General features: G+C 42.8%; 1 protein-coding gene across 1 annotated transcript; it reads left to right on the plus strand.

The window, feature by feature from the left end:
- The first annotated feature begins 1,972 nt into the window (after positions 1-1,972).
- LOC146177039 (monocarboxylate transporter 12-like) lies at positions 1,973-27,158 on the plus strand. Its single transcript, XM_084583069.1, has 4 exons — positions 1,973-2,351; positions 10,168-10,311; positions 16,380-17,357; positions 23,992-27,158. Exons 1-4 carry the CDS (start codon positions 2,135-2,137, stop codon positions 24,114-24,116), a joined length of 1,464 nt encoding a protein of 487 aa, XP_084439195.1. The 5' UTR covers positions 1,973-2,134; the 3' UTR covers positions 24,117-27,158.
- Positions 27,159-27,526: the final 368 nt, after the last annotated feature.

Raw genomic sequence — 27,526 nt, forward strand, 5'->3', positions numbered from 1 at the left:
CGCGGCGTCACTGCGAAAGAACTGAGGTGTGAGGACTGATCGTCTGGATAAACGATGGAGGGAGCTTGTAAGGTCATGTGACCCTAATGCTGCTTCCTGTCAGCGAAGCTGAGACCAGTCAGCAAGGAACTCGAGACTGTAAATTCGAATGTACCCAGTTGCAAATTGCCGAATTTGTGAACACCTTATCCAACCAAGTCAGTAGGGCCTCTACAATCTTGGAGGTACCCAAAGAGAGTTTGGGAAAGGTGTTATATTGACTACTCTCGGATGGAGTATACATACTGATTTTTTAGACACTGTGGGCAATTCCTCTGTCTGAGGGATGCGTACAACAAACACACAGTGGGCCGTATAACGAACATATTTTATCTCACAGGGATCGTCGAAGTCGGTGCTAGGTCGTCGTCCGGGGGGCTGCGGCCTGCGGGTCGTCTTCCGTGCAGAAGCTCCAGGCGCGAAGCAGGAGCGAAGCAGGAACGAGGAGGGAGGGACCAAGAGACAGCGACGGCGGCGCGAGGCTTCCTTTATAGCCCCCTCGCGCGGGACCGGTTATCCCCGAACGAGCGAGGAGAGGGAAACAGGCACCGCGCAGGGGGCATTGGGATAGTGGCGCGGCCTTCGAATGCGCGGCACGCACGGGCTTTACGGATACGTGGTGCAGGACCCCACAACACATGCTATAAATAGATAGATTCGGAGTGTCATCGACTAAACCCGTTAGAGCCTTGGAGAAACTGGGCACACTTTTCGCAACCTGCGGTTACACCAAAGAAATACTTACCTCAAACGGCCCACAATTCGCATCCGACAGCTCTGCTGACTTCATGAGCCACATGGGTATCAAGCATGAATGAACGCCTCCACATCCATGCCATTTCAAATGAAACCGCAGAGAGAGTAGTCAGCATGACAAAGAAGCCTTCCTAAATATATTCTGAACGATGAAAAGTCTAGAGTTAAGACTGTAATTCTGGTGCTCCATAAAACTTTTTTTCCTTTGAAAACACCTCGCACTCAGTGACAACGCGGACCACTGCTGGATTTTTCTTAGTCTCTGTTCCTAAATAAATAATCTCTTCTAAAATAGAGTTTTTGCATGGGACATGATGGGCCGTCTGTGGCGAGACGGAAACAACAAAACGACAAAAGCGGTTGCGCAGAAAGAATCCTTCCCTGTGAGGAATGCAGTCTGTGCGAAGACCATACGTGGCGGGTAAGAATCGTGGGCAAACGTTATCCTTGAACAAGGGTCAATCACTGAGATACATGATTGGGACTAAAGGTCGCCTACCGTCCACTGATAGTGATCACCTGTCAGCAAGGCAAACTAATGTGTTGAATCAAACCACTAATACCAAGAATTCATTATAAAATCAGGGGAGTTAAGGAGGCATTGTTCTATGCAGCTTGAAATTCAGACGAAACGTTTTTCGACAGCTCTCTTCTCAAGAAGTTTTTTCAGATCCCTTAGGAGAGCTGTGTTCAGACGCAATATTCTACAAACACCATAACTCAGATAAACTCAACAGAGCTAAAAGAGTCCAGCAACTTGCAGACACCCCAGACCTTACCACCAAGACAGTCTCAAGACACAACAGTAGCAGGAGGAGAGAACCCAGATATCAACATGACCTTCTACAATCCCCCTACCGAGGAAATGCCTATCCCTACATGCAGCCAGACAGCGGCAGCGCTTCTGCGATGAAGCACCCATGCGCGAAACCCACCAATGAAATTAACTGCAGAAGGCTTCCGGAAGACGGGTTTGTAGCAATTACAAGCATATTTTGTTATAAGCAGCGAAAAATGTGCTATCGGTTATAGGAGCAAGAAAGCGCTCCTGACGTAGCACCTTCTTGATAAGCGCTATATAGGCGGACGTGTTTCGTAACTATAGCCAATTTTGTTCGTGCTCTGGCTGCCTGCGATTGAGTCTTTCTTTAGTAACGCACACATAAGTAGGCTGTGTGAATCTAATTATAAAGAAAGCGGGCCGTTTGCATATATGCTGACCATGCATGTTTGTAGAAGCGTTGTAAGATGAGACAATTATTCCATTGTTTTTTGCTCCTTTCTCGTTCCTAGCCTTGCACCAGATTCATCGGCACCAGTGTTGGAGCAGAACATCAAAATGCAGCAGGCATCTTTCAAGGAGGACAGGAAATTTGGTGTTGATTCACGATGGAGTTGGGTGACTGCGGGCTTCCTGAGCTGGCATTTATCAATGGCCTTGATCACACCACAGTGTGTGGCAGTCGTCTTCTACGGAATCATCCACAGCTTCGGGGTCAAAAGGGAGGAGGCGGCATGGCCTATTGTACTCAGCGCAACGGTGGGCTACTTAGCAGGTATGCCAACGACGTATCTTCGGAATACGGGAATACGGAGTTGGGAAGTTGCTTCCTTTTCAAGTTACCGACTTCTATCTGCACTCTGTTCTTTAAGCACTGTAAACAAATTAATGTGAACATAAAACGCAGGACACAATGATAAATATATATATATATATATATATATATATATATATATATATATATATATATATATATATATATATATATATATATATATATATATATATATATATATATATATATATATATCTATATATATATATATATATATATATATATAGAGAGAGAGAGAGAGAGAAGCATTCAGCTTAACGTATGCATTGTGCCATCTGAAATATTACTGGAGTTCATTCGGCCCGCATGGCACCATTTCTCTGTGAGCTCATTAACTGCCGCTATTCTTAAACCTGTTATAGACTGCATTTAAAACACTGGTCAATTCTAAGAAATGATGAAACGTGATGTTCGCCTTTCTCTGACGTCGTCCAGTGACTACATTAGCTGTAAAATTGTTTCCGTAGAATGTGAAACTGTGTCCACACTCCTTCCAGAAATGCATGCTGTAAAAGAATTGCTTTGTTCTTTGTTTTTGCTCGTTAATGCAGAAACTCGATTAGGAAGATGTGACCTGCTAGTTGCAAATTCCTGTCGTACAAAATCTGCCGAATGTAGATATGCAAATTATCACCGTGGCTTGCAGCGACTTATATATTTATGAGGTTCTCTCACAAAAACTATTCTGCTAGAGAATTCGCCTTTGTGTATAAGTTCGGCAACTGGTACACTCGTAAGTTTCTAAGCATCTCGAAACACTCTTCTTTACATAATTTCAATGACGCTTTCGTAAACGTGTTCCAAATATATCATTGCTAGGCAGAATACTGCCGAATGTTTATAGACTCTCACGGCGTACATCCTCCCGCAGCCGCCCGCCATTTTTCGTACTTTAACGTCAATCCAAATGCTTCATTACTACAGAATCGTCGATGAAAATGTCTCCTGTTTTATTCATAAGGCTCTGTGAATGTTCGACATGACAGAAAATTACAATAGCTTTGTAATGGAACTAATGTTATGAATCAATGGAATTTGTCTCCATTCATGACGACTGATTCCTTAGCGTAGTGATTGCCGTGAAATGGATCCCCAAATTAGTTTGTCTGTGATGCGAAAGTACCGCAGTGATTGGCGCAAAATGCGGGCATTTTTATAATTTAGCGCGCATGCAATCCCTAGACTGGTGTGGGCCTCTATCCACCATTGACTACCCTTAAAATAAAAGGTTTGTTGAGTGTTCTACAAAGGATATTGCAGTACCTGCTTATAAGTTGCAAACAATTTTGTTCACCATCCGTATAGGTTAAAACCATCGCTGCTTTCACTCTCGTGTCACTCTAGAGACCTCACTGCGAATAGCGCGCTCTCAGATATTCATCTTCCGTGCTGTCAATTAGCGCCAGAAATTTCGTTCAGCCTTAAATGGTATAATGACATGTCCACAAACCACGAACGCGACAAGTAAAAAAATCCACAGTCAGACTTTGCAGATATCTCTGCTTTATAATATATTTTATTCTTGCCCTCCCTTCCCCCCCCCCGCCCCTTCCTCTATGAGGGCATCTGCTAAAACAGGTGTTTGGTGTGGTGTACAACACCATATCCTCCCAGCACTCATGCTTAGCCGTTCGTGCCATCGCCGTGCCCGCGAAAAAAGAGATTCTGGTGGTTGATTCGCCTTCAGCGCACTACAACACGCAAGCAGTTGAGCAGCTGTAAAACAGACAGGACGAATAAAACGTGAACTCACAAGTGTTTAATGAAAACTTTTGCTCCAGCGTCCGTCCTGAGGCTGACTAGACTGCGGGGCAAATTGGCAGTCGCCGTTTCCTATCTTTCACTTTCCTGTCTTCTTGCAATTTTCCTGTCTCCGCCTCTGTCGTGCTTTTTATTTCGTGCTCCGGCCCGTGAGGGGTATAACATTGCGTGGCTAACCACCCTAGGTACGCTATATTTACTGTGTACGGCTAGCATGTCCAGGACGTGTTTGCAAGTTCCCGTCATGTCACCTCGTTGGGCTCTCAGGTGGGTGGCTGCCATCCCACATAAAAAAACCCACTTTTTGTGGCTTCTTCCCCAATGCAAACTGATCGCCGTAATAAGCAATCGCGGACCGAATGCACAGCGATATTTCTGCAAAAACAAATATGGCAACACTTTGCTAAATATCATGTCGTACACACCGACGTTGAAGAGAAACCAGCCCAAACGTAATCCTAGCTAGACCACATATTTGAAAAAATTATCCTATCAAACAATGTGTAGAGGGTGGAACAGCGCGAAGAGACGAAATACACAAGAATAGAAGCCCAACAGACGAGCGCTCGTCTGTCGTGCTTCTGTTCTTGTGTATTTCGTCTCTTCGCGCTGTTCCACCCACTATGCAATTGTACCAACTCGCCCAACTGTCCATTCTACAAACAATGTCTGCCTAATTAACTAGCCTGCAACGAAGCTATAGGGCAAAATGAGCTGGCTCCTCCTGGATTTTGCATCACCATCAGCTTTATAGTGATTTTAAAAGAGATGTTTTAAGTGGCCCTCAAGGAAATGACCCTGGACCCATAACAATAAAGTTATCTGCATCTTCCATCACCACAAGGCCAAGAGGTTTTCAAATACACCTCGCGGACTAGTCACTGCTCATAAAGAAGGGCCCGATAGGAGTGGAGTGTTCTGACGGAATCATTGTCGATAAAATTAACAAGAACTTTAGTACATGCACAATATCAGCATCAAAATTAACAGCAGCTACCCCCTAAACAGCAGAACTTGTAGAAGCAAAACATAAGGTGTGACGGACATGAGAATGCATGTTACCAACGAAAACAGCACAGCTAAGCTTGGGATACTCTTCGTAGAGCCCCCAGAGTGGAGCATTTAATGAACGTTAAGAAGGCTTAGGCATTGGCGCTGCAGAGTTCCAGAATAAATCTCACGGAAGATTATCTGTCTTGACACAACCGCTCAGCACCCTCAAATATGCGGGAAGATGTTCGTGAATTCAGTGGAAAAATAAATCAGATAGAAAAAAAAAACATGGACGCCGACATTCTAAAAGCGTCTTAGCGCCATCTCTTGGACGTTGAGAATATCACATCTTGTTGCAGCATATGCCATATTATGGGTACATAGCACTTGCGGTAGAAACGGTCGGTCGACACTTTGCGAAAGCTGCGTAAATCGGTGATTACCGGCATAATTCGCAGTGAGCTTTACTTATCCTGTTACCTTTTAAGTCCGTGGTACGCCGCCTGCTGGTAACAGTAAAGCTGTCAGCATGGGTGGAAACCTCTAATCTGCACACCTGTCTGTTCCGATAAGGCAGGAGTACCTGTAAAAAGGTCACGGCTGCTTTGGTTTTTTTCTAGGTGTCATCGTAAACCAGTAAAGTCTGGCATATGTTTCGAGTCCCGAATTACGAGTGTGCGTGGCCGCGAAGTTACGAAATGCGTGGTACGCAATAATTTAGGGGACCCTCATGGTTTCTTTTGTTTGTTTGGTTTAACGTCCCAAAGCGACTCGGGCTATGAGAGGCGCCGTAGTGAAAGACAATGGAAATTTCCACCACCCGTGGTTCCTTTTACGTGCACTGACATCGAACACCACAAGGGCGTCTTGCTTTCCGTCTCCACATCCTTGGGAAAACCTTAATGGAGCGCATCTACTCACAAAATTTTATAACTCGTTGAATGCAGGCGAGCTGGTTCCAGCGACTAAGGTGGGCCCTCGCTGGATCGTTCCCTCAATCAGACTGTTTACCTTCTCTGCGGTATAGTAGTACATCCACCGCGTTGCCTCATTGCTGCCATAGATAGATGTCCCTAAGCATTAAGCATTGTTAAGAAACGCTGCAGATCAGTGCTGCCCCTTTCTTTTGCCGAGGAGAAGCACAACTTATACAGGATTTTTCTCGATCGGTATATAGTCGAGAAGTGCTGCGAGCATGCCTATAGGTACGACTGCACGGTGTTTCAATAATTAACACTTTGCTCACGGCCAGGCTGTTAAGCCGATTATTTCAAACACATCATTGCTTTCTGCGTGTGTACTTGGCGCTAATTTTTTTTAATGCACTACAGATATTCTTGTTACGACGTGTATCTTAATTGGATACCCTTTATTGCGATCAATGCAGCTTGGACGCTCCGCAGTGGTAGAGCTCTAGACATGCTTTGGCGACGTCGCACAATGCGTTCAAATCATCTTCTCTGGTTGTTATTGCATCGGTAGACGGCACAGTGGTGCCTAGATTATCAAGTGTATTTCGTTGAGCTTGACACGGACATGTTTGTGCACTGCAGAGGCTATCAAACCATATCGTTCTGAACTTCGCGGCATTTTGGAAGTCCTGAGAAAAAATTAATGGTTCTTTTTGCCTGAGTTTGAGAGTGCACGCGATCCGGTCTTGATTCATGTGTACCATACTCCAGGCTTTACTTGCTTCGTATTTCCACGTTGACAGCACAGTTACGCCGATGTTTTTGAAATAACAAGCTAATGTACTATATACGTGTATTGCTGAAGTCTCAAGTTCGTCTGAATAAACACACGCATACAAAAAAGAGAAAACATCAAAAGAACAAAACGTTTCCTTCAGAGCGGGGATACAAGACGACTACGATCAACTTTGTACAATAACAGAATGAAAAATTTTTAATCTCCGAAAGAAATACCGCAACAGGCCTAGGCAATGTACACAAACGTTATTCTTTCCGATGCCTCTAAAGCTTCTTAAAAGCTCTGAAGCTTTGTTAAAATACGGTTAACAAGAAAAATATGAAAATACTGGAAGCGTTGAAACTAGCCGCAAAATAAGTTTTGTTAAACCGTGAAAACTACCAATATCCATTGCAGTTGCGTACCAATATCCCTTACTAGCTCTATGAAAAAATAGTTTAAAATTTTTGTAAACATATCAATCACCTTTGTTCTCGAAGCATGGAACTTCCTGATACCCATTAATGTGGCTTTAAAAAGCGTCTTGAAGAGGGTATCACCCTTTTTACCCCGAAAACAGAATTCGGTAGGCGTTCATGTACAGGCAGCACTGTACCTGGGTGTTCTTTGAACTGGAGAAGGCCTATAATCGCGTGGAAGTTTGATTTTCTCTTTGGTATATAGAGACATAAGTATCCGCGGCAGGGTACTGGACTGCTTGAGCGACATCTAACGAACCGGTCATTCGGAGCCCGTCTAGATGCAAATTCTCCGTGACAGTCACATATAGGAACGTTGTATCCCAGGTGCGCACACTAAGCAAAACACTTTTCACAAAAATCAATTCCTTAGGTAAAGTAATCGCCAAGTCCATAATGTACTCTGTTTACGTACATCACATGCAAATAGCATGAAGTCCTTCGAGCATATCTAAGAGAAAAATAAGAATGTCAGTAAATAAACTGTAAATAGGCAGATGGAAAGAAGTTGAGGTTGTTTCTCAAACAACAGTACTTGTCTTCGAATTCAGACGAGGTGACATTTTCCACACTATACTTAAATCAAAGTGAAACAAGAGGTTTTTAGACACTGCATTTGGCAAAAAACTCGGTTTCACCCCACTAAACGGCCTCAAGAATTGAGCCGACGGAGCCCTTGATATCCTAAATGTAATTTAAAAAAAACTACAAGTATTTGATAGAGCACGTATTTTGCAAATCTAACGCTCTGTGGTGCGTTTTACGTTTGCCAACGAGTGCATAATATATGTCTCAGAAAATAAATCCTACTTTTAAAGACAAGACCGTGTTCATAATCTTGATTTGCGCATATCATCTACCGAAAAGAGAACATCCCGTGCTGCCAGCCTTTACGTTGCAACAGTTGAATCTTGGCTAGAGGATCTCAGAACCGCCCTAACTGCAAATACATCCTACAAATTGTTTCTGTCCTAAAACATCTCTGTTATTCTGCTGCTGCCAAGTGCCCGCAGGTAACAAAATTTGCAACAAACCATATTTTTTCAGTCAGGTGGTGCTACGATTTAAATTTAATGCAAAGAGCAATCTTAACTGAATCTCTACCCAACACTGTACAGAGAAATGAATATCTGCCACCATGGTAGACCTTTCCTACTGTATACGTCTTCACGCTTATACCTCTGCGGAAAAAGTACACGTCAGAGGAGCACTACCTGCAACCATGCTTCACACAGCAAGAAAAATATGGTGCCTACAAAACTTTTTTTACTGATGACTCGCAAACAGAAATTCAAGTAAGAAGTGCAATATTCCCAAGCAAAAGCAAAACAAATTAATAGAACTACCACTGGTGCATCAGTTTTTGCTACCAAATGCTGCAGATCACAGAGCCAAAGAAATAATTAAAAACAGCATCAGCTAAATTTATTTATTTATTTATTGCACTTTGTAGCAAAAATACAATTTTTGCCGTGGGACCGAGGCTAAAGGTGACGTACAAGTCACCTGACGGGGCCTTCGGCACCACAGGTTGATTCCTATAGCATGCTTACGGCACTGCAAGCCTGAAATGCTGAAAAACATTTAACAGGAAACATCAAACACAGACTAGGTAAAGCCACAACTCAAAAACATAAGGTATTGCTGGGCACTTAGCCGCGCTGGGATAGGGGTAGTGAGAAAGCAGATTCATGTGCTGCGCAAGATCGGATTGATCAAATAAAACAACTGAAAATAGGACAAAAAGATTACTTGAAGATGATACACAGTAAAATAACAGATAAATGGCTGGTGAGCAGGACAAGACCAGTTTAACAACTCTCATTCTGGATGCCCATTTTAGGAGAGTGCAAGCTATGTAAACATCAGAAACGTTGTACGGAAGTAACTGTATGTCGCTTTAGGGCACAGGCACCATACTAATAAATTTGTCCTTACAAAGCAAGACACGGTCTTCAAACCATCCGGTGGTACGACACTAAAGCACATCTGAATTTGCACTGCACAAATTGAAGAACTAAGGAAACAAATATTTTACGTTTTAATACAAGATTTCCCATTACACCCTATTCTACTTTCAGGCGTACAAGCACTTGTTGGTTCATCAAAGTTCGCAGGTTTCTCCAACAAACAAGCATTTTCATCTATAGATACGAGACAAGTCCGCCCATACATTCATGTTATAATTTTGGGTTCAGCGTATCGTTTCCTTGGTCACTTTTGCGTCTTAATATTCAATAAGCCAAATATTTCATCTGCAGACTCTTTTACTTAGTGCTCAAGTCATTTTATTTTCTCCTTTCATGTTACTCCGGCTTCAAAATATAAAATGAGGGTAAGACTCTGAAGTTACTGGCCGTCGGGGTGAGTAAAAGTAACCGTCCAGTAGAGCTACGTTGAGGTCTAATCAACTTTTTAAAATTCTGTCATTTCAACCAAAGTGTATATAAAGAAAAAAAAAGTTCATCTTTCTGCATTTAAGAACGCTGCTTTCTTCACGTTCCGCTGTGCCGACTTGCTTTGAATTGTTGTGGAGGGTGGGCCCCCACATTCACCTTACTGCTTACAGTAAGTGAAGTGTTCGCCTATTCGCAAAAAAACCCTCCCCGTTCTTTGATTGTTCATGCTAAAAGTCGAGCAGTACCCACAATAAGGGTAGTAGATTTTTGTTTTTTTGAGGTTGCTACAAAAGAATCCCTAAAGCAGGCCACCATGATCAGGGTAGAACACTGATAGCGAGGTACCTCGACGGGCAACAAACTGTGTCCGACTTCAGTAGAAACAGCCTCGAAGTGTTCAAAAAATATATCTTTGTGCTTTTGTTTTCTTTGCAGGTCCAATAATGGGGTATCTTTGCCAGCGGTTCTCGTGCCAGGTCATGCTACTTTCATGCTCAGCCACCGCGGGTGGTGCACTTGTCGCCTGTGCTTTTGTCAATAGCCTACCGCAGCTCATCTTCGTTTACGGAGTTGTTTTCGGTAAGAAAAAGTACTACATTATTTCGTGAAGGTATCTTTACCGCAGAGTATATGGGAGCCTTTGACTACATGGTCTATTTTTACTAGAATCTATGTCGATTTTCTTTAAAATTGTAGGCCTAAGTAGCCAGACGGAATGTTGGTCATTATGACTACAATAGAGGATGGATGGATGGAGTATAGGAGCGTCCCCTTCGAAATGGGGTGGTAGCAGTAGCTATCATGCTCATTTTCTCCCTATATCTTATTATTGATTTAGATTGGTTAACTAAACCATCATTCTATTTATTAAATTTTTGTTTCTACATTACTAACATTATGTCACTTCTCTGCTTTTAAGCCACCAATCTTCCAGTCGTTTTTTGCTAGTTTCCACCGCCGGTTTATTCACCCGGCCACTGGTATCTCTAAACCCCAGAACTTCAGGAACAGTGATTGCGCCTGCATCAACTTCCGGATGGATACCATTAAATTCGAGTATAATATGGTCAATCAGAGGCTTTGCAAAAGTTAGCGCCATCTAGTGAAAGAAAGACAAACTGTACGCGGCGGCCATTTTTTGATCCGTCTGCCCGCGCCTCTCACAGAGTGCTGCCAACGTGCGCCTTCGTGGTAGCCGTGCATGCACCGCAAGCTGCGTTGGAATGTTCACAAGCGATTGTTTCTTTTTTAACATCACAGTAGTCACTGCTAGTACAAAGCTCTATTTGGAATGCCAGCATGTTTCTGCGTGCCCTTCTGCAGCCAGCGCACCGTCGTAGACGCGCACGGAAACAAGGTACACGCGTGTATGCGATCTCTCGTTTGCAATCCTAATCGGCTTACAGGTGTCGCATCATGTGAAGCATTACTGCACGTCCGTCTGACTGGGAGCTAGCTCACAGAACGTATTATCACCTAAACCAGCAAGGTTGTTCGGCGGGCTATATGGTGTCTTGTGAACTTGAAGGATAAGCTTGTGCTGCGATGAAGGACACGGCAGACGGAGCAATGCATCTATACCGAGCGTATAGTGCAAATAGGTTCGTTGAAGCCTTTTTTACGTAGATTGCGTTCGCCATTCTGTATTTGACGTATAACAGGGGCATGATTACCGAAGCTACTTTTCACCGTCGTACAAAATGGTAATGCTTGGTGCAGAAAGCAAAACAGTTGTCTAGGGCGCCCGAACTGCGTGTTTCAGGCTACAAAAGCGGCTGTCAAACCCCCAGCGTCTTGTACAGCAGGAAAAGATGACAGCCCACTAGTGTGCCGTATTATGCTCACGTCCAGCCCGTTTAGAAAAGTGTTATCGCGTGATGATGCGTGCGAAATCCGGCACGTGTCCAGAGCGTGCAGCTCAGGTTTGTATTCTGTGTTATTAGTACCTGCCAGAGCGGTTGATAAAATAACGAAGCTTGCGTTTAACTTTTGTGTGTTTTATCGAGTTGCCCAATAGTTCGGTAATTGACAAACACCTGAAATTCAGATTACTTTGTGAGGATGCCGATTTCTTGTTTATTTCTTCTGTCAGATAGTAGGCATCTAACCTCTTATGCAAGCGCTGACATGGGAAGGTTCGGTAAAGAGGAACTCGTCTGAAACGAAAATAAACTTGAAAAGTCAGCTCATATTACTGCGCAGTGTTTGCGACTGGTGCAACGGGCTGTGTTCGTAAAATCAGATTTTACAATATTGGTATAAAAAAGTTAGGGCGACACTTAAACTCCGCCGTTAAGCCGTTAAGGGTGTGACGTGATAGCGTCTTTCTCCGTCTCTCTCCGCGCACATACACACACACGCACACACGGAAACGGACGGATGAATGGACGATGTTTTCTTTCTTCGCGTTCTGAATTTTTAGGTTCTCTTTTTCTTTTATTTATTTTATTCCTTCTATCATTTTTTTTACTTTTTTTAATACTTTATATTTTAATACAGCAATACTCGGCATCGGCAAACTCTGCCTTTCACTTCTGAGCCATTTGACACCTTTGAACACATTCTTCAATTATTTCAATAATTTAATTACACAGAAGGCAACTTCGTGGCACAGAAGACAACTTAGGTTCGTCAGAGTTTAGCACGGACAATCAAAGAGCGTCAAAGCGACCCGGAAACCCAGCAGGCATCCACTGATAAGTTTCGCTTTCTTCTCTGAAGCGACGGTGATGAGCAAACCAAGCAAACAAACTGGCGATCGTCTCTCATAAGCTTCCAAGTAAATAGCAAAGGCACACAGAAAAAAAAATCTCCGCATAATAAAACTTTGGATACTCTACCTGGATAGAGATGACGCTACGCGGATCAACGAGGGGTCTTTGTACGACTCGCAGAGTTGTTTGTAACTTCGCTCAGCAGCCCGGCCGGTGGGCCTCGCCACGCTTCGGCTGTCAAAATACGCATCTAGGCGTCGCTGACAGAAACCGCCACAGACAGAGGAGAGGTCGCTCGACCAGGCAATGTCTTCTCTTGACATCAAAAGTTCGGTCCAAGCACAGCACACTAGGGTACAATGTGACAAGCGCGGAGATAACGGCGGCTACTGACGGACGGACACTGAGCTGACGGATGAAGAGATCAAAATATGGCCGCCAGCATGGGATCAGCGGGCCGCTCGCGGTTGCCAGGCTTTCTTTTGCAAATTCTTTATTACCGCGTTTGAAATCCTCGCATAAATAGTTGGTTGATTGGTTTATGGGTTTCAGTGTTTAAAAGCTACTTAGGGTATGAGGGGCGCAGCAGTGGAAGGCTCCGGACATTGCGACTGCTTGGTGTTCTTAAACCTGCGCTGACATCGTACAAAACATTGGCGCCCATGTTTCCGCCTCCACCGAAAAGCGGCCGCCGCCGTCGGGATCCGATCCCCCATTCTTGCACACAGCAGTCAAGCGTCTTAGCCACTGGGCGCTCCGGCAGGGCCTTCGCATAAATGCATACCCCTACTCATTGTTTTCAAGGAATCATAGCCCGATGAAGTGCCTTGCAATATGCAGTAGCAGAAACAGACATATTGTCATTGTTTTAAAATAAAACCAAATTACGCGAATATATGAAATGATTTTGCAGTATTACTGGTAACTTTATTGAATTATTCATCCAGCATTTCTAATAATCATTACATGTTATTGGGGGAAAATTTTAGAATGCGTTCTGCCACCACACTGTAATGGCGTTCACAGGCCAACAATGTCCAGAAGGAATAAATAATTACTTCGACAGAGACCAGAAATATAATAACTATCATTTAAACTTTACATTGCATGCTCAACATCACCTGACATTTTATTTAGCACTTTTGCTGAAAAAGACAAGGAGTGGAAGCAAACAGAAACTAGGTATAAAGGGTACCCTCCCCGATCTGCCCGCTCTTTACCAGGCAGTTATAACTACAGGTCTTCGGCATCATGGTACAAATAAATGTGCGAATTCAAATGAGCTAAGTAATATAACACATTATGATTGTGAACATTTTGAGATCCTCCAATGATAACAAGTAGTAATTTAAATGCAGCGTGGGAGCGCTTACAATACTGTGTCATATTAAGGTTTTGTTGGTAAGCCTAACAGATTGGTTATTTAGCTTAGGTGATCATTTTTCATTGTTGACTTTAGCGTTTCTATCAAACGCGCTGCCGGCTGATAATTGCTTAGATTTATAGGATCGGTAAGTCCTTCCTTGAAATTTTGAAAATAGCAAGATTTGATTGATGAATGATGTGCAATGATGTCTCCTTTCGAGAATGATGCGCAAAAATTTAGGAATTTTGTAAATGGTGCGGTAAACGATCTGCAGTTGCTTTATCCTAACTTAGCTTCCGAAACAAACGGAGATAAAGACTCTCCACCTAACGTTGTCGCCAGCTAGAATATATCAGGTTATCAGGTAAAATATATAAACTAAAAGAGGTACTTAGAGCTCTCTTTTTTCGGGACAGCTTTAACAACAGTGGCATGGGGCATGAGAACATGAACGCCTGATAGCAATTCAGACTATAAGGGACGTCTGAGTATAATTTAATATTTAGAATAATTTAGACTGCCTGGTATAAGCAGAAAAGCGAAGGGAAAATGACGCGCTCGTTATTATACATTGAAAGGGGCCAACATATGCGAGACTAAGATAAACGTAAGAGATTTTTATATACACTTTTGTAGTTGATGAGCGTTGTTTTTCCTTCCACTGCCATAGTTAGGCCTATTGCTACTCAGCTGGAGTACTCGTGTGTTAATTGGGCCGCAACTTCAGAGTTTCAATAGGGCGCAACAAAAAAATGCGCCCGTGGGTTGTAAGAAATCAGTTCAAGCGTCCCAGGTGGTTTAATTAAAGGGGCCAATTCAAGATTAACGTAGCGTTTTTATATATACTTTTGTAGTTGATGAGCGTTGTTTTTCCTTCCGCTTTTTATGTACCATTCTCCCTAAAATCATTACAGATCTAATTCTGGTCAATATCAACTACAAACGTGTATATAAAAACTCTAAGTTAATCTTGGATTGGCCCCTTTAATTACACCACCTGGGATGCTTTAACTTATTTCTTACAGCCCACGGGCGCATTTTTTTGCTGCGCTCTATTGCAACTCTGAAGTTGCGGCCCAGTTAACATATGAGTACTCCAGCTGAGTAGCGATACGCCTAACTATGGAACCTCAGCGATTAACAGTTTAGAAATATAACCAAGAAGTGACTAAAGGAAAAAACCAGGTTTATTGAGCTTGTTATTTACGGAGAAAATCAACCTTAACTACTGCCCTGAAGACCCAAAGAGTTGCTTTTAAACATATCTCCGTGCTATGCTTATTTTTATCCCATGTGATTTGCACTGAAAACTGATTTGGGGCTTTATTTCCTCTATTCTATGTTAGAAAATGAGCTGAAAAGAGGGGCAGGTTTGAACTCAGCCAATAGAACAACAGACAGGAAGTGACGTTTTGCTACACTTATATCATTACTAGAATATATCTGCCTGGGGACTAAAGTAACAACATTTATATTGTTGTTTCGATGCCGCTGAAGGCTTTGTAACGTTATTTCTAGAATTCTAATTGCCTGGGCTAGCTATGTGGTGTTATTTAAATATTGACAACCAACAACCAGTAAGTTTTCTCTCTCTTACAAAGTCCAGCTGAAATAAGACAATTTGGTTAGGTTTCGTTTGGTTTGTAGGGTTTAACAACCCAAAGCGACTCAGGCTATGAGACATGCCGTAGTGGAGGAGTCCGGAAATTATGACCACCTGGGGTTCTTTAACGTGCACTGACATCGCACAGCATACGGGCGCCTTTCTTTTCTACTCCATCCAAAAGCGGCTGCCGAAGCCGGGATTGTATAATGCCGCATGAAGTCGTGATGTCAAGCAAAATCGGCTTTTTATTTCTGATGCTACCGCTATTTCGAAATTCAATCGAAACAATATAGCTTATTATTATATAACCGAGAAAATTTTCATAAACACACTTCAATTCGAACACCGAAAAAATTGTTGGTACTCCAAATTTCACAAGAAGATACAGCTTTGGCTCTGTGAAAAAATTTGGAGACACCAACGACCCAGTCACTAAAAGTAAATAGGACCTAACACCATCGAGGTGTCATAAAACGGGTTGACGACTTTCGCTGCTCCGATCGCTGCTGCTACAGCTGCTTTTTAATAGAGGTGAAGCTTAAGACGAACGCGTGTATGTGGTGTTCGCGTTGTAAAAGCCAAGTGGTCGAAATTTACGCGGAGCTCTGCACTATGCCATATCTAGTAGCAGATGCTTCTACTGACGTTAAGCCACGTACACCATGTAGCACATACATTTTTCTGTATAGAATGTTCAGTCAATGATGCGGACTTTCAGAAGCACTGTCGACAATTACTGAAGACAATGAGCGGCATATTGTTATACCTTAATTGGTTGACCAGTCTATAATTATTGGATATTTAAGTGCATTCATAACGATACCTTTTCCTTAGTTTTACTAATACTTTACAAAACACTTTCCTGATGAATGGTGGTGAACTGAGTGCATGCGTTTCTTTCCAGGATTTCTTTCCATTTTTTTATGCAAAATCGTCACACATACTCTTATTATCGTTGCAGGAGTGGCGATCTCGGGCATCTTTGTCGCTGCCAACGTTTTAGTGTCGCAACACTTCGAGAAACGGCGAACGACAGCCTGCAGCCTCATCTTTTTCTTTTCTGGACTAAACATGCTGTTCGCTCCACCCTTGGCTGAACTGTTCCGGTCCACCTACGGCATCAGCGGCACTTTCCTTCTACTCGGTGGCCTCACGTTAAATGCGTTCCCGGCGGCCATTGTTCTTCGTAGTCCGGGCTGGTTAAAACGCCAGAACCACTCATCCCTCCTTAAAGACGGGCAAATGTCAAACAATGTTGAACTTGCGGTGACCAAAAACAACGCAAGCCCGGATAATTTAGGAGCGACAAATGCACAAGACGATTCCGAACTCACGTCGCAAAAATCGCAACCATTTGGACTCATCAAGCCTTTGCCTACCAAGGCCAACACCCAGAACGGTCAAGTCGCGCATGTAGTGTCTTTCGCATCCACAGTTCAAAAGTGGAAAGGCCTATGCTCGCGTGCGATTTCGAAGATCCCGAAGGAGTATTTGACGCTATCATTTACCGTGATTGCCTTGAGCTTTGCGGTGGTCCTTTTCGGAATGGCGACATTTCTGCTCGTACTGTTGGACATTGCTGCCGATCGGGGAGTCGCTCCCGCTCGTGCTGTGCTTTTCGTGAACGCCTTCGGCGTCGGTGACCTTGTGTTTAGGCCCCTGAGTGGACTGGTTATCGACTCCAAAGTACTGAGCCTGGAGGCTTGCATGTTTCTCGGTTTCCTGGTGCAGGCAATCGCCTTGGAAGTCTTCGTTTGGCTCAGAAGTTTCCCGGCGATGCTGGTCTGTTCGGTGGCTGTAGGCGTCAGCAACGGATCTAGGATCTCGCTCCAGGCTCCCGCTCTTGTAAAGGATTTTGGGATCACAATACTGCCCCTTCTCATGGGTGGAGTGTCATTCTACATTGGCATTGTAATAACAGCCAGGCCACTTCTGGTTGGTAAGTAAATTGCCTTTTCTTTTTCTGTTTGTACACAGGCTGGGGGCTGTATAAGCACCAGTGTTTTTAAAAAGAACAGCTTCAGGGACTAGTTGGTTCTGCATAATACCGAGAAATGTGTTGTGTCTCTTCGCTTGTGTTTGTGTTTGTTGCGCCACGTTTTTGGGTAATAACCAGTGTTTTTTCCTTGATAACACCATGAGAAGGAACGAATAAAATTTTTGAAATAAATAAAGAATAATATATATAAATCTGCCTTTTGAAATTCAAGTATCGGACCAATTGCGTCTGTAAAATGTGCAAATTGAAATATAACTCAGAGGCAGAAGGCATATGAGTACATGATTCTTCAGTTTATTCGAATTAGTGCGCTCCGTTAATATGCGTGGGTACGGAACATGGACCAGATGTAGACGAAGTGGTGAAGGGAAAACATCAAATTTCAAAAAGAGGCAAAAATTGCTTTCAACCTAACCAGAAGGACGAAAACAAAAAAAAAGAGAGAAAGTGACGGCAATGTTCACATTACTCTAATAAGATGTTAGCACACAAATAATGAAAGAAATGTCAGCCCAAATAAAGCTAGCATGAGAAAGTATAGTGAGGCGAGAACTGCGCACTTTCTCCATTTCTAGCGACCTATCAGCACGTCTTGTGTATGTCGGATTGCACCACAGAAATTTGAAGCGTCCACTGATACCATGTAAGTGTTTCTCCCTGTGAATCATAAGGAAGTTTTTTAAAGTCTGTTAAGGTTTAGTACATGAAGTGCCAAAAAGAGGCGCAGTAGTTGGACACCACAATGCTCATTCGCCATTCCTTATTTCGTGAAGGAATAAAGTTTGTAAATATTCTCCAACAGGCGCATGTTTTGTAGCAACCTGATAATATATGTATCATATTTTCGCTTTCTCAACATATCAAGTCTTTTGATAGAATGAATTATTGTGCAATAAATTTGTGACAGGTCGACATTTGTTCACGAATATAGCATGCTTGAGGTAATAAAACAACGAATAATTCTTGTTCCTTAATATATAGAGATTTGTATTTCATACTCTAGCGGTACTTCTTTGTTGCTGCATTGTAAATGGGTTGTACCAAAATGCGTACATAACGCACAAATAGAGGTAGTTATTAGACGACCAAGTAAATAAGATAATCTATCGACATTTTATTTTGATTTAAATGGTAATAAAGCAGGCCATAAACATCAATTGTGAGTTCTTTTTTCCAGTTTACATAATGCATTCTGTGGCTTTAAATATCTAACGTCAAATATGTGCACCCTAAAGCTCCTTCATCTGGCTTTCACACATTGAAGATTTATATACTCACCTCGTTCGCACATGTTATGCATCAAATATATATGCCATTTGAGTTGAGTATTTAATGATGTAGAAAGCGTGATGATCTGATGAGAAGAGAGGAGTCGCTGGAGAAAGATTTGATGTTGGGAAAGGTCGAGAGTCACCGGAGAAGGGGTAGGCAGCGAACGCTTTGGTTAGATGGCATCCTTGAGGCACTGAAGATGAAGTTGTGATGTTAGGAAGATAGTGAGAGACCGGAAATCGTGGCGTGATATGGTCCATAGGATCACGAAGAGTCGGACACGACTGAACTGAACTGAACTGAGAAAGCGCGAACTTAATTTTGAAGGTAGTACCATGCACAGCAAAGCTGTTTTTTTTTAATGTGCAAAGCAACAAGCATTCAGCTGCGTATTTGTGACAGTTCATATTTCGAACCACATTGCCACATAATAATATTTCAAAACGTACTCTTTCTTAACGATGATCACGTTCAGTTTTACAATTTGATATTGCTCTCCTTAAAGTAATAATAACGAAATTGGTACTAAATATACGTCCTTCCATTGTATAACTATTACGCTCTGAATATATCTAATAATATATTTTACGTTGCCACTTTGAGAGAGCAGGTTGAAAGTCCAAACATTCGTCTTGCTATACAGCCAACCTCCACCGGTCGCACCGAGTTACATATCTCTCACATTTTTCATACGGAAATGCTTGAAACAGTGTATTTTTATCTTTCTTCTTCCGTCTGTGCATACTGCGAAGAAATTACTTTTGTTGTGAGCCGTGCATATTAGGAAGTTTCTGGAAAATATTCGCATTCTTTTCGAATTTCTTAGCCAGGCTGCTGTAACAAAATAAAGAAATTGAGCTTTACCAATACGGAGTGCGAATCGAACACAGGACTTAAGGATTGCGAGACGGGCAATCTAATCAGCGAAGGCTCGACGGTTGAAGGTGGATAAAGGTGGGCATTGTGAATGTGCGATACAAACGGGAAGGAGCCGGTAACCCAAACTTATTCAACTTCCAAATAAATATTTATAAAACAGACGTCATGCAGAGAAAAAAGGATTTATGAGTTTAAATTTAAAATTCAACTTCATATTCGAGGAAGGACCAAAAAGACAGTTTATTGAAGCGTTGCTTTTGTCGCTCTAAAACGCTCCATATTTTTGGGTGATTTGTGTTTTGTTGCATTCAAACATCTGTTCGTAGCCTCCCTCCCCTGTACTTACATCGCGGATACAGAATTGGTTACTGTTCTGTCGTGGCCGAAGAAAGTCACAAACGCAAGCAGCCAGGAACGGAAGTGAAACTTTATTAACGGACGCCTCGGCTTATATATAGGCCTTGTCTTGTCTTGTCTTGTCAGATATCACATTCCTCCCTTCTTGGTGAAAACAAATGCCACTTAATTTTTGCACTGCTTCTTGTAATCTTCTGTAGCGATATTTCGGGGGGGGGGGGGGGGTTGCACGCGAGTGATTCGTCGGAGTAATAGTGCTGGTGACTGGCCATCTGTAGAATTACGCTCCTCTACTACGAGGTTTCACCCAGTCGTGTTGAGTTTGGAATTTGCCTCCTCTTGCAACTGTTGGTAGGCCGGGTGGCGGTGTCGGTGACGACTCATCGTCAGACTGGCACGGCTCTGGTGCGGTTTCCCAAATTTGATCCCTTGGAGAAGGTTGGATTTGCACCTCGCTTTCACGCCTTGGCAATCTGGAAAAGACCTTTTAAGAAGAGAATTTTTGGCAAAGACCTTTTTGAACTTCTGAGCCTCCCAGACCGATATCTTCATTCCCTGAACATGGTAACTGCGTCGCATTATTTGTGGCTTCATTCCACACAGTAGGTTGTCTTGGCCATAGGTGGTCAACGTGAGTGAACTGTAGTCGACCTTGAACTCCTATCATGTATGTGGCTGGACTGGCAAATTGTTTGACCGTACCTTCGTTCCATGATACAGGCTCACCTTGTATGGCCTTCACGTATACTTCATCCCCTACGGAGAAGGATTCTGCGGGTCCAGTTCAGTCGTTGCTTTGTTCAGTGTCTCTTCTGAGACGCTCAGCCATGTCCCCTGCAATACTTGGTTTTAGAAGGGACAATGTAATTCTAGGCAAACGCTTCAGGAAAACTTCAGCGGGTGTACGCGAAGTCATTGAGTGCGGAGTGTTTCTATAAAAAATCAGGAACTTCTTCAAACGTTCTTGTACTGTACTATTCACTGCAGCATTCGCATCGCTCAGAACCTGCTTTAGGAGAGCATCCTTAGTTGTTCTCGCCAGTCGCTCATCGGCCCCATTCGAAGCGGCATGATACCTCTTTTGCTCATGAAATATCCAAAGTGTTCCGAAGTGAATTGTGGGTCATTGTCGGTAACAATTTCTTCAAGGAAGACCATTGTGTCCAGCTTTTCCAGTGTCTTGGTTGTTGTCGTTGATCTCATTGCGAACATTTTAATCCACCTAGAGTACGCCTCTACCAAGACTAGTAAATTTACGCCGTCTTTTACAGCATTGTCAACGTGAATTCTATCCCAAACTTTTTTGGATATCTCCAGGGTTTCAGAGGCCCTGCCCACTTTGCTGAACGGGTACCTTGACAAACGTGACAATTTCAAACAGTCTCTTCTATGTTTTTGCCGAGGGAAGGCCACCAGACGTATGCCCTCGCCAGCATCTTCATGCGAGTGATCCCTGGGGGAGCTTCGTGTAGCAACGAGAGCACCTGCTCCTGCAAGGTTTCTGGCACGATCACCCGATTGCTCCAAGTCAAGCATACCTGTTCTGCAGACAGTTCATCTCTGCGTTAGAAAAACGGTCGCAGTTCTTCAGAGCAATGATCTGGCCATCCCGAATGAGCGTAGCTTAAAACGCGTGTTAGTAGGTAGTCTCGCTTCGTTTCCCGGGCGACTTCTTTAGCTGTTAGCGGGGTTGCATCAAAAACTGCGAAACTCTCCGGCTCGTCGTTGCTTGAAGCGGTCGACAACGGTAGTCGTGATAGTGCGTTAGCGACTTCCATTTCTTGCCGTTTGGAAACTTAAGATCGTACTGATACGTTGTTAACGACAGCGCCCACGTCTGCACTCCGTGCTAAAGATTGCAACGGCTTGTCACGCCCAAGAAGTCCGATAAGGGGCTGATGGTCTGTGTAAAGAGTGAACTTGCGCCCATGCAAGTAACGATGAAACCGCCGCAACCCAAATAGCGCGAGCGCTTCTTTTTCACCTTGAGCATAGTTCCTTTCGCAACTTGTTAAAGCGCGTGAAGCGAATGCAATAGGCCGCTCAGTTCCGTCTGTCATTTCATGGAAAACAACAGCTCCCAAGCCGTAAGCGGACGAATCACAGCTAAGCCCGATTGGCTTTGCGACGTCGTAGAAGGCTAGTACTCTGCTGTTCATAATCATTTCGCTAGTTGCTTCGAATGCCTTCTTGCACTGTTCTGTCCATCACCACTTACGGACTTTTTTGAAGCTCATAAACAGGTGCGACCACAGTTGCCGAATTCCGCAAAAACCTTCCATAGAAGTTTAGAAGACAAAAGTAGGCCCTCAGTTCTGAGATGTTACTAGGCTCTGGGGCATCCCGTATTGCTTTTATTTTCTCAGCAGTAGGATAAATTCCCTCCTTCGAGACCTTGTGCCCTAGATAGACAACTGAACCGTGAAAAAACTTGCCCTTTTCTCTTTTATTGTGATGATGTGATAGCTTAACTGCTTCAGGATTTTAATGGTAGGGTTGTAGCTGTCTTCCGTTTTCTGTGCGTTTATCATTATCACAGCGTTTTCTGTGCTGCTGCTTGTCATAATGATGTCGTCTATGTAGCATCCGACGTTAGGAATTCCTTCCAAAACTTTGTCCATCATGGTCTGAAACAAGGCTGGTGCACTGGCAATTCCGAATGGTAGCCTTTGGAATTCGTACAACCCTTGATGCGTATTTATCGTAAGCAGTGGCTTAGATAGTTCAGCGAGAGGAGCATGCTGGTACACAGAGGACAAATCCAGCACACAAAGTACTTGCTAGCATTGAACACAGATCCTCAGGAAGCGGTAGGGGGGGGGGGGGGGGGGCGTTAACAATCCGTCTTGAGTGCTACTTGATTGATTGTTACTGTACAGTTTCCGCAAATTCTTATTCCACCAAAGCACTTTGGGACCGGTACAATGGGAGTATGGCCCACTTGATCGTTGCTACTTTCTTTAGAATGCATTGACTTTCCAGCTTTCGAACTTCCTCAGCGACTGCGTCTTTCATAGCGAAAGGCATATATCTGGGTTTGCAGAAAATTGGCATGCAGTTGAGATCTGTGGCTATTTTGGCTTCAAACTTGCGGACCATTCCCGGTGTAGCACGAAAAACTTCCGGAAATTTCTCCCATAGAGGCTTGACATCAGCGTTTTCTGCAACGCTGCTGATGGTTTTCCAGTCAAGCGGCAACCTGTCAAGCCAATCCCGGCCCAGAAGGGTGCAATATTTCGCCTAGAAGGTTACAGTATAGGGTACAAATTTTGTACAATGGAGCACTCCATCACAGATTACACGGGGCCGATATGCAACAGTGACCTCAGGAGTTAAGCCAGAAGCTACCGCTCTGGAACTGCGGTGATTGTACGTCGATCCCCTCTTGGACTATATTCGGAACTGCTCAAAATGTTGAAGGTGCGATGTCTAAAAGTGCGCGAACATATCGCAGAACGGTCTAGCAAACATCATGCACGTATTCGCAAGCCAGAGAAGGGCCCGTGGGCTCCAAATATAAAGAAAATCCTTGTTTTGTACAACTTGAAAACACGATTCTTAGTGGTAGCTGCCAGAACCTCAACTCGACGCCCCCCGAGGGGAGGACAGGTGTCGTTCCTGTTGTGATGTAGTCAAGCACGACTGGGAAATCTACCTGCGATGCTTCATCAAAGTCGGATTTAGTGTTAAATGCTGTTGATGGGTGCACGCGTGATCTAGAGCAATCTGGTAGTGTGCATCAAGAAGTCACCTTGTTGGGCAAGCACTCAGTGCTCATTCCATTGCCCAGAGGGACCCATTAAAGCTGCGAGAATTCGAAAACAAACGCAACAAATGCTAAGAAAAGTTTACACTGGAGCTGATATTTTTCGCTTATTGTTGTATAGATAATTTGAATATTCTTCCGAGCACATGTAAGCTTGCTCCATCCAATAGCGGCGCGGTCACGCTTAAAACTAAATTTAGTAAGACATGGAACTATTGCCCCGAATAGGTTTTGACTTTGTTCGCCCAAACTGCAATGCTTAATTCTTGGCAATTTATATACTTCTTTTTTATTTTACAGGATTATGCCGGGATCAACTTGGATCTTACGACGTGCTTCTTCACATAGTGGCTGCTGTGAACATTGTTTTCTTCGCTATATGGGTCGCAAAGTATTTCGCCGTTAGACGACAGCCTACCCGATGATATCCAATTTTCATCTCATCTGAGAAATTTTTATTCTCAGAACTGATAGTGTAAATTTCATCTCTCAAGGGCAAATGCTTTAATCCATTTCATTTGAACGTCTCCTTCAAAATTTCATTGATTCATATGTGGATAGCTGCGTAATGATGTGGAAAGTGTAAGTGTGGAAAGCATTTGCTGAATCAAGCAGTCGCTTACCAAGGGCATGAAAAAGAAGCTTAAACAGGTAATTTAGCTAGGTTTATCCTAAGTACGGATTACATTTAAAATATGCAGTTATCACTGCCTTTAATTCATTCACTATTTCAGCTTTTCATTGCTTCATGACCGCACCCTCATGGCGCATTTCACGGCGTGTGTATGCTAGAGGCCTGCGGACACCATAGTATGATGCATAAGCGTCATTCAGCCTAGAAAATTTCTCTTTGAAACAACAAGTTCATTGTTTCTGCCCGACATCAGCGGTTTTTCTCAGGCTGTGAAGTACGTTTGCGCACATCATGTCATTCGTTGCATTTACAGTTTGAGTAACCTTAAGTTTGTGTTCTAAGAATTTAAGCAAAACGTGACGAAATTATAATGTCACATTTTAGTAAAGAAATGTGCAGCGACTTCTGGTAAATTGAATCGGTGACAGTTTCAGAGGGCAGATAAAAGATATTGAAGGAAGTTTAAGTACTGATTACAAACATCGAAAATAGAAACAAAACAAAGCATATACCTCGTAGATGAATCCTACAAAAACATGGGCACGCAGCATTAAAAATGCGAAGAAACCATCCATTTGGGTAATTCATATCAAGATAGCCTGCAGGGATATATAAATGTCACCTAACGGCACTTCTCCTATTAACACTTCAGAAACAGTGCTGCAAGCTGATAACGCAGTATCGTATTAAAATATTAGCTCAATAAGCAACGCAAATACTTGATCAAAGCGCTAATTGTCTACGAAAGTGGAGGCACTTGCTGTAAATTTCTTGCCAGAAAAGGGTTACAGGCGACTACATTGCCACAATTAAATACAAGAGCCGTGAAAATTCGCACTATCATGTTCAATTGCCGGAACCCGCTCCCTCTAGTTATGTGCAATACGTTTGCAAAGTGGAATTCTGGGCTAGTAGGTAGGTCATAATTAAACGGAAGGCTTAGCCTGAGACAGACGAGGACAAGAGAGAGACAGAGGACGAGCACTCGTCGTGTGTCCCATTCTTGTCCTTCTCTGTCTCGTGCTCAACCTCCTTGTAAATCATGCACTACATTTTGTTCGCAAACATATTAAAGCGGCCAGCGCGAAAACTTGATTCGTGCTTAAAGGTGGCTAAATCAGCGGAGATACGTCTTGATACGAGTAGGGTGAGTGCCAGAGAGGAACCAATAGCTATTTCATTTTTCAAGATCTGTCAGAGTAGGCAAGCACTTTATCAGTTATAGGTACAAAAATTGCCATTTCGGACACTTTGCAGATGTGAATATTGTAAGGAGTAGTATGATCGTACATAGCACGAACATACTACTGCCTATAATTTTATGCTTGTGTATGATTACAATGTTTGAAAACGACAGTACGCAATTTACAATCTACAGAAAAACATGACCATGCAAACAAACTTACTATTCTATGGGTATTAAAAAATTTCATGTGGTTGCAAACTTTTTATATGAAGATTAGTAATGAGGTATGGACTCGGGTGGTTCTATTGGTTTTCTGCTAGTGGGTAAAATGAGTATTTCTAGCAGTCGGTGTGCAAATGGTATTCAAAACACGATTAGAGCTGCTTTTTACGTGTTAGATATATAGTTGCAGGAAGTGATGTTTTTTGTATGATCGAATGCAATTTTTACTGCCAATTACTTTGTTGATGTATCAATTCAGCCTTGTAAATTAGCTCAAGTTCGAAGAGTGTTTATAGTCTTTGTTTCTTCTTACTTTAGTTTGCTTGTCTGTTGCTCTGTATTTCTTAAATATTAAACTAACCGCCTTCTTTTGTACTTCGATTTTGTTGTGTCTTGTTCAGTAAAAAAAAATCAAACGGGCGCAGCCTATTCATGGACGGACGTAACAAATGCATTGTAAGTTAAAACAAAATTTGTTAAGCTATTTTAATGCACCGCCTGCTAAAACAAGTTGTTTCAGTCGGCTTGAGAGTTTACGTTTACTGTAGGCTTCGTTATTAACTTCATGGATGCTACCGGTATGAAGGTAACTGAAACAATGTCGTCTTGACCAAACAGTAGAAATTTAAGCAGCAAAAACGTCGGACAGCCTGCTCCACCAAAACGAGGATTCTCATGGGGTTTAACAAAATGCCAATGAAGGGAAATTGAGGAGAAAATTACGTTGGCCTGTATTACTAGAGCAACTGCTACAAATCCAAGCGGAGAATATATAAGTTGGCTGGTTGTGTGAATTCACACCGTGATACGAACGAATAATCTGCGATTGCTAAATCGGGCAGCTCTTTTCATATTGGTGGGTGAGGTTCGAATCAAACAAGTGTTCCTTGGATGACAAATACCTGCCAAAGAACCTAAAACGCCAGCTACCTGTATATTTGGCCTCAATTCATTTACGGTTGACTTATTGTCTACTTGTTCGGGGTGTTGCCTCAAAATCAACCCTTTAGTTATATCTGATGCAAAAGACATTTTTGACATTAATTCTTTGCGTATCGACATATGAACGCGTGTCCGAATACTTTGTAAGGTATGGTATATTTAAACCTGAAGCCATGGAATATGCCCACTGTTTGTATTTGTATATTAGTATTCAACTGATGCTGGTAGTCTGCTCTGTACTTAAGCTGTTACATAATTGTACCATTTCTTTACCGAGTGCTGGTATTCACGTCGCTCTTTATTTCTCTTAACATCGACGAATTCCCTCTGTTCGTGTACAAGATTGCTTTGTACGAGGTCATTGCTTTGTGCGGTGCTGTTGTGGTGCAATTTAATTTTTTGCAGGGACATGGCCCAGTCAGGCGATCATTGCTGTCGCATTTTGTCTCTGCCCCATGGAACTGCTTTATGCACAATAAACAAACAAACAAACAAAAGAGCGAGTGCAATCTCGAATGTACATTTTCATGCAATTAATATTGCAAGTATTGTGTTTAGACTGCTAGTGCACTTTTAACTCACAAGGAAGACGTCGAGAAAAGCATTTGGAAGACAAACTCCGCCTTTAAAGGCATGACGCAATATCTTTACTAGCTGCTCCCTAGTTTCTTCTACAGATCCTCGTTACCGTATATCCACATTTTTTCGCCTAAAGCTGGTTCCTTTACTTTTTTCCTCTAATAATATCCCACATTTTTACTAGCATACAGTAATAAGCTCACAATTATATGAAAAACCACCCGACATATACATTTACAAAGCCTCTCTTAATCTTGCCGTACGTATGTGCA

The sequence above is a fragment of the Amblyomma maculatum genome, chromosome 10 (assembly GCF_055883805.1).
Source record: "Amblyomma maculatum isolate TAMU_Amacu chromosome 10, ASM5588380v1, whole genome shotgun sequence".
NCBI classification, from domain to species: Eukaryota; Metazoa; Arthropoda; class Arachnida; order Ixodida; family Ixodidae; genus Amblyomma; species Amblyomma maculatum.